At 41.1% G+C, this 11813-nt stretch overlaps 1 protein-coding gene across 1 annotated transcript; it reads right to left on the reverse strand.

The window, feature by feature from the left end:
• Nucleotides 1-4682: 4682 nt before the first annotated feature.
• IL21 (interleukin 21) lies at nt 4683-11577 on the reverse strand. The gene is made up of 5 exons (XM_036312367.1): nt 11416-11577; nt 11264-11299; nt 6910-7059; nt 4796-4873; nt 4683-4706 (listed from the first exon to the last, which is right to left on the reverse strand). Exons 1-5 carry the CDS (start codon nt 11560-11562, stop codon nt 4683-4685), a joined length of 435 nt encoding a protein of 144 aa, XP_036168260.1. The 5' UTR covers nt 11563-11577.
• Between the last annotated feature and the right edge of the window lie 236 nt (nt 11578-11813).

Below are 11813 nucleotides of genomic sequence, written 5' to 3' on the forward strand. Positions count from 1 at the left end.
CTTTCTACTATATATTATCTACTATATATGACACACTGTGCAAGCAAAACGCAATTCCGTCTGCCAAAGGAAACAGACATATAAATCACTAAATTTGTATACATCGTATTAAGCCTAATAATCAAAGTATGCTCAAGTTCTGAAAGTGGGGAGAGATTAACGCAGTCACAGAGAGAAAGATGGTGATGGAAATCCTAGAGGAAGTGATGATTCATTTAACTGTTGATGGACACATGTGGGTTTCCTGGTTATAAGGAAGGGGCAGAGGAATGATATTCCTGGGAGAGGTCACTGCATGTACAAAGGCTCAGAGGAATGAAACAACGTCAGGGGGGTGGGTCTAGGGAACTAGAAGTAGATTGGTTTGGCTGGTGTGTGAAGTTCAAGGGGAGAGGCCCGGAGCTGAGGGGAGCACATGATAACGGGTTTTGCATGCCCTGCCTCGGGCCTAGGCTCTATTCCAGCAGAGAGTGAAAGGTTTTAACAAGGAAAAGTTGTGATCAGACTTGTCACTGGTGGCCACACAGAGATAGATTGGGAAGATGAGAAGGCAAGAGACTAGAATTTCAATCAAAAGTCCTTGCGTCCATTGCGAGAGCCAGCATTAAGGCGATGGCAGAGGGAGTAGAAAAGAAAGACCCAGTTTAAGAGATAGAAACAGCAAAGCCCAGTGACCAATTGGTTATAGCATATGAGAGGGAAGGAGGAGTCTGGGAGGCTGGAGAGTGTGTTCCCATCATTATGATTAGGGAATACTGGAAAACAGAGAAGGTCATGAAAGTGGGGAAAGTGATTAGATCACTTTGACATAATGAGGTGAAGGGCCTGGGAGATATGATGGAAATCTCCAGAAAGAAGGTGGATATATGGGTCTGTGAATTAGCAGATTTGGTGGGGGCATTAGCCTATTATCTATAGATTTGTTCAATAACATATAGAGGGCATTCAAAACGCAGGAACTCATCCGACTGTTGAGGGAAAAGATTTAAAGAGAAAGAAGCCAAGGACAGAACCCTCAGGAACATTGAGCTCTAAGGGGAGGACCCAGGAAAGCAGCCAATAACCAACCCCATGGATATGCAGTCAGAGAGGGGAGACAAGGATCAGGAGGAAGAGTTGCCTCCACAGTCAGGGAGGACGGAGGGGTGATCAAAGGTAGCAAAAGCCATGATGATCAAGTGAGATGATGACTTAAGACACTTAGGAGAGCTGGGTTATTTGGAGGTCATTGTTGACCATAGAGAGGGCAGTTTTTATGATATAGAAGTAGGGGTGGGAGGGGCAGAAATCAGATTATGGTGTTTTGATAAGTGGATAGGAGGTAAGGAAGTATAGACACAGGCATAGACTCCTCTTTTAACAAGCTTGACTATGAACACCCAAATCTTTCTTCTCCTTGTGAGGCATGGTCATGCCCAACTATCCTGTGTCCTGGAGTAGAGGGAGGCAGATGTTGAAGCAGATGAGTGTTTAGAGCTAAGAGAGAAGTGGGAAAGTGACCCCAGGAAGCCAGATAAGGGAGGCCTGGCTGTTTGATGAGGTCTTGGGACCGATGGAATAGAAGTAGGCAGTGTAAGAACTAAGAGATGAGCAGGTGATGGTTTCATGTATATAAAGACTTCACACAGAGAGTGCTTCCAGGTGATCAAGTCTGGCACCTGGGAATGGAAACGTCCAAGGATGGAGTAAAAGATGCAGACATTGGAAACTGAGGCAGTTCAGGTTCTGGAAAGCTACAGTGTGGGTGGACTCTTCATTGTGGGCACTGAAGTCATCCAGTTGGTGGATAACATTGGATTCAAGGAAAAGAATGTGCCTGAGTCCTCGGTGAACATGGAGGAGTGTTCACTAGATAATAGTCATCAATAAGAAAAGTGGACAGACAAGTGAGGAGTGAGGTTTGCTCAAAAGTAATGGACAATGGGAAGAATATCTTCAATTCTACCCAAACCTTCCATACCTTTGGGAGGGTTGCAAAGGTCATGGTATCCTAATGGTAGGGACAGGAAACGGAAAGTGCCATTTCAGTGAAGCACATAAGGAGAGAAGATCATTTTTAGCATATATATGTGAAAATTATAAGTTTCCAGAAACTAATGATCCATTTTATTTTCTGCTAAGACTATTGAATTAAGGGTTTCCAGGGAATCACAGAAGACAGTGTGCTGACTGAGTAGTATTTAATATGATCAGGTCTTAAATAAGAAGCTATGAACATAAACATTTAAAACCAAATATATAATAAATAATCATTAAATTATAAAGTACATATTCATATTAAAACTAAATTCTCAGATGAAAATGTCAATACAACAGAGCAATATATAGATAATAATGCTACAATTCTCCACAAGGGTCCAAAAAAAGACACTTTCAGCTAAAGGAGTGGAAATCATGACTCATTTCCCTGAACTCCCAGGACCTACAGCAATGCTTTTCTTTCTTCTTCTTTTAATTTTTTAAAAACATTTTTCTTGTCCACCCCAGTGAGTGTTGCTACAAATCCTATTGAAATAATGTTGATCAACTGAACATCAGATTCAGTAGAAAGTTTGACTCAGAAGTATGGTCAAATGTTCCTCTAAGAGTATTCAGAATTTTAGGGGCTCAGGCACATAAAGCTCTAAAAATAGAGGCAGAATAGACCTTAGACATTGTCCAACAGCCTTATTCTACAGATAGGAAATAGGAATCCAAAAAATTTAAGCAAGTGACATAGCCAGCAAGAGTTTGGGCCTCCTGTGTCACCATTGGAGGTGAACAGTAATGGTGTGGGCCAGCCGCAGTGGCTTTAGAGGGCTGGCTAAGTCTGGAACACAGAGCGGGCAGGGCTCACTTCTTCGTCCTCTTTATTCCGATGCATTGCTGTTACTTGGGATGTTGTGAGGATCCTGCCCAAATCTCTGAACTCAGGTTCATGAAGGCTCTTGGCCAACAGCCCACTAAATTATTTTTACTTTGAAGGTAAAAATCTCTGGTCAAAAGGACTAGAACAGAGACTTATTAATAGTAAACACACCAAAATAAATACATTATTTTAAATATAAAATCACAGTGTCAAAGAAGTAAAAAACTAGAAAGCCAGAAACAAGAAAAAAGATCCCCTCTTCGCAGGTCAACTTTGAGCCTGTTTTCCAGTTTCACCCGACCTGGCACCCAGCCTGGCACTGCTTCACACCGAGGCAGGCGTTAGATGCACAGCCTCATCCTTCTGCACGTATCTACAGGATTCCTTTGCAATAACATCTTCAAGTTTAAAACAGAGTACTCATTCCTGATGGTCAAACATTTCATGGCGACCTGATGATATAAATGGTTCCTACCATATCTTTTAGAACTATAAAAGTACTTGTTTCTAAGGCACTTTTAAGTAGATAATGTTTTTTCTTAGAGGATAAAGCATTTCCCATACAACACCCCCTTGCGTACTCACAGCCATTTTAACAACAAGGTTCTCAAATAGCTTATAACATCCCAGTGAAGATTTATTCTTCTAGAGTTTCTAACCTTCCACCTAAATGAACTGCTGGAGCAGAAATGGCACTTGGAGCAGGTCACCTGTTTTTGCTACATGGTTGGAAGACTGGTATGTTTATGCTCAAGTCTGCATTCTGTGTAGACAGGAGTCCTAGGCTCTTGATTTGTAGCCTGACTTTGATTTTCTACAAGTGACACTTTGCCTTTTGGAAAGCATGCAGACACAAATTGTTTGTCATTTTTAAAAGGAGAAAATAGGAAAAGGAAGGAAGGAAGGAAGGAAAGAAAGGAAGAAAGAAAGAAGGATATGGGCATTTGAAGTTACTAGCTCACTACAATCATTGTAATGATTTCAGGGGAGAGCCAGCCACAGGATTTTAAAAATTCTATCTGGTTCCAGAAGACCATCTGAAGGATGTCCCTCAGTAGGTTTTAATTGCCATTTTCATAAGCTCAGTGTTAGCTCATAAAGGGACTCAAGCTGGGAAGGTACAATTACACCCACTTAAAAAAAGACTGAGTCTATTATATATATTCATATCTATCGTATTTAAATATTTGATAAATCCCAATGAGGAAGTAAGACTTTTGTGTAGGCATCTGGTAAAGATATCCTCCTGGTACATAAATAAATTATATATTTATACGTTAGACATTCTGAGATAAAAAGTAAACTTTTCAGCTATACATTTTTAGACACTCATTTTTCATTTCATTAAATTACTAGAGACTTCAGCTTTCCATTTTGACCCTATGCTTCTTATATTTTTAGCTTGAATTACAGTGTATCAGTTTTAACTTATGATTATCAGAGACCTCATTCTTGTGGTAATCAAGATCAAAGTTAATACAAGATAAATATATTCCCAAACTATATTTTCAGTTAAGAACTTTAGCTTCTCCCCAACCAAGAAATGTGATAGTTGGGCAGGTAAGTAAAAATTTTAGAAATCATCAAAATCCATAACATAGGAAATCAATAGATAGTTTTTTCAAGTTGGGTAAGCACAGACCAGGTGGATTAAACTGAAGTATTGCATAGCAACATGGTGGAAATAATCCGGACTTTGAACGGAGTTTACCCTCTTCACTAATATATTGTATTCCTGTCGGGAATACCCAGAAGTGAGTGTCCCTGCTGTGTTAGAGTACGTCACATAGTGTCAGCTGCAGCGAGGCCCCAGGAACCTTCCACTCCACGTGCTCTAGGAGAGGTGCTGATGGATCATCTGTGGAGACAGCGCACCATGAGTAACCCCGCACAGGATGCCATCCGGATACAACTGAGGTAGGAAATCTAACATAACTTAAGTGGTACCTTTTGGATGAGTGATTTCAGTCTTTCTAGGAATTCTTTCGGTGGTTTTTTCTCATAAGAATCACATGAAGGGCACACCTAGAAATCAATGAAAAAGTAACATTCTTCTTTAAAACTTTTTTCCCATTGAATAAAACATTCATTTAAAATTTGTTTTTTCCAATTAGAGACATAAATCATGTTCACTGAAACATTGGGAAATGCATAAAATTGTTCAGAAAATAATAATGGGGAAAATCACTTACTGTAATCCCACCCTCAGAGATAACCACAGCCATGTTTTGATACATACCCTTCCGGTGATTTTTTTTCTTTGCATTTCTATACACTGCTTGGTAATTTGCTTTTTATATATTTAAGATAATATGAGCATTTCTTCTGTGTTAAATATTATTCAGTGTTGCCCTAGCTGGTTTGGCTCAGTGCATAGAGCTTCGACCTGCGGACTGAAGGGTCCCAGGTTTGATTCCGGTCAAGGACACATGTCTGGATTGCAGGCTTGATCCCCAGTAGGGGCTGTGTAGGAGGCAGCCAATCGGTGATTCTCTCTCATCATTGATGTTTCTATCTCTCCCTTCCTCTCTGAAATCAATAAAAATATATTAAAAAATATTCTTTAATGTTCAAATATGGTACACAATGGTAGCTTTGTATTCCAACATAGGATTGAACTATTACTATTTTGAGACACATAGATTGCTTGTAACATTTTGCTATTTTATAAAGTGCTTCAAAGAACATCTCTGAATAGTTTTTCATATACATCTTTATATATTTTATTTGTTAAATTTCTAGAAGTAGAATTACTAAATTAAAGGGATGAAAAATTTTAAGGCTTTTAATATACATTGTAAAAAGTTTTATTTCTATTCACATAGAGAATTTTTACCATTATCAAGTTAAAAGTTTTTATTGATAAAATATAGGATTTCCTTGCTTTAATTCCCACTTATTTGATTACAGGGAGAGTGAAGAATTTCTCATATTGGTATTATTCACATATTTCTTTTTTGAAAATATTTCTTGGTTTATGTACTCTACCCTTATTTGGGTAAAGTACATTGAGAGCCCATACACCATGCCAGTGCCTGGTATTTAGCACCTCTAATGCCCGCCTGATACTGTAGTGAGAACACTGGACTGACAAGAGGAAATATAAGTTCTGGTTCTTGTTCTGGCTCTTGCTGTTTGTAGGGGAAACACCACTTAGCCTCTTTGTTGTCCCTTTCCCATCTATCAAATGAAGGTGCTTAACTGGATACTTCTAAGCTCAGTGCCAGCACTACCATTTTATGCATCTTTGATACTGGATTTCAAGGACATGCTCAGCTCCTTTCTTTCTGAGGAAACTTTGAGAGGGATACTTTTCACATTGCGATCTAGCCAAGCAACCGCAATAAATAAAAATATGTTGACAATGTAACTAAGATTTCATTTGAATCACATGTGAAATTTCTTGAAGGAGAGAGAACTGGTAAAAAAAAATTGGGGGAGTAATTTATCTTAGGTGTTTACCTAGTGAATTTGGTTAATGCTTACATCACTCATGAGAGGACCAGCATTGCTCATGAGTTGGCAAAAGAAGGGCCATACACGAGGATCTCAGGGCCCCTCAAACTGGGGTCTGTTGGAAACCTCCAGCCACATAATGGGGCCCACCTGTTGAAAAGAGTATGGACTCTGTGATTGCACAGGACAGTAATATTCTTTAAGAGAGGAAGGCCAAGTTTGAGATTTATCCTGATCTCTGGCAGGCTGTCGTTTTCCATATAGGAAAGCTAGGATGTTGCTCCTGTCAATTAGAATACAAGTTACATGTGGCCACAATCAGATTCTCTGCCCAGTGACTCCCTCACCATGGGAAGTTGTATTTTGTACTCCAGGGGCCGGGGACTGTCAGCAAGTTCCAGTTGGGTTTCTGGGCACTTTCAAGCCTGTGGACTTATGAGGGGATGACTTCGTGTCTTAAAACAACACTGCATATAAAGTGCAAGTTGCAGAAAGACACTGAGGCTCTGGCTAAGGAGTGCGCGAGTGGTGTGTGTGTGTGTGTGTGTGTGTGTGTGAGATAAGCCATCGGGACAGATAAAATGGAAAACAAAGGTCAGTCTTACTAGTCTCTGTTTCTGTTTTCTCCCTTCATTTGTGGGAGGCAGTTTCCTCATCAGCTGTTTAGTTAACACGTTGATCTTGTTGTCTCCTGTATTTGCTGACTTTAGTTGGACCTTCTGAAAACATGAAAAAGCCGATCGCTCACAGTGTCTCTGAAAGGAAACAATTTGTGGATATGTTAGCGAAAGTTATTCAGAGAGTAAGCATGTCCTTCCCAATCCCCCTTTTTACTTGTAAGACAGTGTCTGGGTCACATCCATTTCAGAGGCAAGTGAGGAACGACTTCACGTCCCACTTCACCTGGGGCTGAGGAGCCGGAGGGAGCCCACTTTCCCCAGTCCTTCCCAACGCCTGAGGTCTGAGTGGTGGGCAGGAGCTTCTGTTTGTGAGGGAATTCTCTAAGTTATGAGGCTCTAAAAGTCACACTGACCTGTGGCAGCGTGGTGTGAGTTATGCTGTGGTCTGATTAAGAATCTTTTCATTTGTATTCTGTTTGGCTCTGATTTACATAGAACGTCTAATAGCAGCATCCGATGTTGCCCAACACCTGGCATAGAGCCTTGTTGCTAGTGAGTGCCCAGGAAATACTCATGGAGTCAACAAATGAAGGGAAGGGGTTAAAGCCCCTCCTTTGGGGAAAGGACGTGGGCACCTACTCCTGGTGGCATCGTTCTCATCTAAGACTCAGTACTCTTGCCGTAGACCATACTTGGCTTTTCTAAATCGCTGTTCAGACTCCCACGTCAGGCAGGGAAGGCTTCTGCCTGAATTGCCCAGCCAATGGGAGGGAAGAGGGTTTCTCAGGCAGTAAGAGAATAAGTCAGAGTCTCAGAGAACAAAGAAGTGGTGGACAGAATGAAGATTGAAATGTGTTTCTTGATTTAGCCAAACAACTAGTTACTAATGAATAAGTCAAAGTCGTAGAAATTGCACTGACAGTGAAGCCTATTGGAAGAACAAAGTTTATACTGACCTGTCAAAAACATTTTAAGGCTGATCTAAGAACTTGTATCCAAGTTTCTTCTCTCTTTCAGCCACTGTGTACATATGATGCCACCCTCCTCCCCCAAGCTGCCCTGTCTTCACTTAACCCATGGGTGTGGAGGCACTGCCATACAACCAGAAACCCCAGCCTCTGGGTCCCTACAGCACTCCTGAGTCTCAGTGGACGGTCAGCTGAAAATAGCGGCTGGCCCGCTTTGCATTTTCTAACCCCTCTGCACACCGGTATGGATGTGTTGATTAATAACATGCACTGAAGACACAAACCCACCAGCTCGCTTTGCATACAGAGCCACAATCTGAGAACTGGCTTATCTGGTTTCCTTCTATCAGAGCTGCTTGCCTCTCATGAGGGCAAGGTAGTGTCCTTCCCATGTTTGCCAAAATGCTTATTTAATAGAAACTATTTATAAATGTTAATTATAGCACTTTTTTTTCCTTGAAAACCACATTCTTTTGTTTGTTGAAGTTTTTTCTTTTTTCTTCTTTTTGACCACAACCGGCTTAACTTACTGGAAAAAATAATATTCATATTTAAAGAGGTAAATTTTCCAGCTGAAACTGAAAACGCTAACTGCTTCATCTGTGCTGATCTGAGAAACCAGCATTTCTCACAGAGGCCCATTTTGCTGAGTTAACATTTACATGTGTGTTGAAAGGAGATCAGATTCCGAAGAAGTAGAAGGGCCCCACCAAACAAGCCCCCCTGAGCCACCATTGCCAGGAGTGGTCCGGACCAGTGGTCCTGGACAGCCGCTCTTGCCGATGGGGCCGGGCTCCCCTTCCTGCCCTTCCTGTGGCGACAGACTACAGGGTTTGGCTCTGTGCTTGCTGCAAGTAGCCGCAGAGCTGTCCTTGGCGATCATGGCCAGGACCGGGAACTGCTGGATTTGACTCCAGATGCACATCCAAGGCAGCCTTGGAGGAAAAGAGGTGGAAGAGCTGCAATAAGCGTGTGCTCACTGCTTAGAAGGGGTATGAAGAGAGGAATCTTGTCCAGGTAGCCCAGGAGCCCTGCTGCTCACTTGAGGGGTTTCCCGGATGACCTGACGTTCAGGTGTGGCACCACCACCTGGGAGCAGGTGCTTGGATGTCCCATGCTGTGCCTTGATGCAGCTAAATGTGGCTCCCCTCATTCTTTAACACATGAAAACACATGGGCTCAGTTGTCCTACATGTGTTTTGCAGAATAGAGGGAGCAGTGGGTCAGACGCCAGAGTCACGAACCACTCCTGTCCTCAGCCCAGAGCAGTCCAGCAAATGCTGCTTTTGCCAGGAGGTGCACAAGGCTTTGTCCTTTTACAGTTGAATATTTGAAAATATTTGCCCTCTGACAGCTTATTTTTAACCTACTTACTTTTTAATTTTATTTTAAAGAAAGCCCTGACCATTCACACTGGGAAGTCTTACTAATTGGACAAAATAACCTTTGTCCCATACGCAAACTAGGTTTAAGTCAGGGTTTCTCAGCAGCAGTACTGGCACCCTGGGCTGCATAATTCTTTGTTGCCAGGGCTGTGCACTCTAGAATATTTAGCAGCATCCTGGCCTCTATCTACTTGATGCCAATAGAACCCCCCTCACACACACACAACTGTGAAAGCCAAACATTTCTCCAGACATTGACAGATGTTCTGGGGGGAAGGGGAAGGTTACCACCTTCCCCTTCAGAACCACCAGTAGGATTAGAAAGAAAAAGGAAGATGCCTGGCCAGACCAATTAGAGAGCTTAGATAATGAGTACATAGCAATATTTATCTGCAAAATATAGATTTCTTTTCATTAAACGTTTTAATCTTTGTAAGTCTCTTACAGAGCCTGCTTTGATGCTAGCTCTGAAAAACTTGATGTAGCACTACAGTGCCTTGCACTTTCTTCTTCCTTCCTGAGTCTGCTGCCAGCATAGCTTACCGATCTGTTATACCATCACTCACTGGAATCATAGCCAAGGCTGCTTGATCAGATCACCAGATGCATACAGGGTCACCGAGACCAAACCCTCACTTTATGATGTAAGAGAAAAAGCACTTCTCTTTAACAAAGTTTATGAAGAAAGTACCCACTAGGTCAACTCAAGCCATAAAGTACGATATCTTTCTTATTTATTATTTTGCAAGTTATAGACTGTAGCTCAAAAATCCCAGAAAGAATCATAACCACAGCAGTTCAACAAAGGGCGTGAAATGCTAAAAATGTTCTATGTTTTGATAATTAGGACATTGATTAAGACATGTTCTTACTTATTGGAAAAGTCTTTCCAATAAACTGAATGTGCTACTTTCATTTTAGATGCTGCTTATTAGAAAAGGGCCTAGTGAATGAGAGTGGTTACGTTCAGAGCTAGAGAGTGAATTTTAGAGAAAAGCAATAGTTGTGACTCATTCACTTTCTAACTTTTACACAGAGTCATTTACCATAATTGTTTTCTTTGCAATGTATCTTCGTAAGTCTCTCCCTCTGTAGTGTCCTAATTACTGGTAACACTTTTACAGTTATTCTAATTTATGCAGTTAAAGGTCCATGACAATTAAAACATCTCCCCAATTGCATTTATATCCTCAGAGTATCAAACCTGAAGACTGAGCAAGGACCAGTGAGGACCTGGTGCACTTGAACAATAGGCCTCTTCTTCCCCGGACCTAATGGATTTAAATGGCTTCAGAGAATGGGTTGAATTGCTGAAAATGGTCCTTCCACAAGACCTCACTGAAGGCCAAAGGAGAGACCCTTCAAGGCCAGGTATATGGGAAGTCTATTCTACAGAACGGCCTGTCTTTCTACACTCCATGCTATTCTGTAATCTGTTCTTCTTTCTCTTTCTTTTTTTTCTTCCTTTCCTTCCTTTCTCTCTTCCTTCTTTCCTTCCTCCTTTTTTTCTTTCCTTTCCTTTTCTTTCTTTTTTTTTCCTTTCTTCTTTCTTCCTTTCTTTCTTTCTTGTTATTAAGAGGTGAATTCTGCTTCTTATGGTGTGTATCTGTATTTCTTAGACAGGTTTACAAAAGGGCTCAAGAACTTTCATGCACAAGGGCTCTTACAGTGTAATTAGTGAGTCATTGTTCAGAAACTGATCATAGCATATATTTATTTTCATAGATTTATTCTGTCTCACCAGTACTACTTAGATGTGCTCTTAGAGATATTTGGAGGAAAAAAAATATAATTTATAAGATATATAGCGTTTTATTGGTTGGCTTGTTGGTAAATTAATGGAAATAGAAAAAACTATTTTATCAATTATTAAACCTTCAACTTCATTGAAATTAACTATATTCCTAAACAATCATGCTAGTGCCTTTCTTAATTGGATTTAAAAACTTCTATCAAACATAACTTCACAAATTCAACTGGTCTTACCTTTACATCTTCTGGAGCTGGCAGAAATTCAGGGTCCTAGAGCAAAAAAGCAAAAGAAAATGAGTTTTGAGTTATTTTGATAAGTCAAAAAGCTTCTTTTATAGTAACTGAAGAATATGATTTAAATTTTGTTGTGACAAGTGCAGCCTTACCAAGTCATTCACATAATTTTTCAGCTGATCCACAATATCAATAAGTTGACGCAATCTGATCAAGAGGCGATCTTGCCCTTGGAGGCTGGATCTACGGGCCACCACCCCTGAGAAGATGACCATCAGGCAGAAGACTACCCACTGCATGTTGCCAGAACTGGGTCTCAGAAGCGCCAGGAGGGCAAGACCTGGGTCTCAGTTTTCACCTCCGTTTGACTGTGAACAGGTTGTCAGTGGAGCTGCGTATTTATTCATCCTTCAGGGAGAGCTAACGCCCTCCCATCGCAACCTGGAAATCTTTGTAAAGTGGATGAATGTGAGTAACCCTTTTTCTTTTCCACTGGCTAGGTGTGCGTGTGCATGTTCGTACACGTGGGGGCAGGGATGGACGGACTCCA

Source organism: Myotis myotis, unplaced genomic scaffold (assembly GCF_014108235.1).
Source record: "Myotis myotis isolate mMyoMyo1 unplaced genomic scaffold, mMyoMyo1.p scaffold_m19_p_6, whole genome shotgun sequence".
Taxonomy (NCBI): Eukaryota; Metazoa; Chordata; class Mammalia; order Chiroptera; family Vespertilionidae; genus Myotis; species Myotis myotis.

Excerpts from the sequence above, each read along its gene's own strand:
- IL21 (XM_036312367.1), bottom strand. The coding sequence starts at position 11,562 with ATGCAGTGGGTAGTCTTCTGCCTGATGGTCATCTTCTCAGGGGTGGTG. Across the intron at positions 11,300-11,415 it reads AAAATTATGTGAATGACTTG|GACCCTGAATTTCTGCCAGC; the intron begins GTAAGGCTGCAC and ends TTTTTGCTCTAG. Across the intron at positions 4,874-6,909 it reads GAAAACAGAAACAGAGACTA|GTGTGCCCTTCATGTGATTC; the intron begins GTAAGACTGACC and ends ATTGATTTCTAG.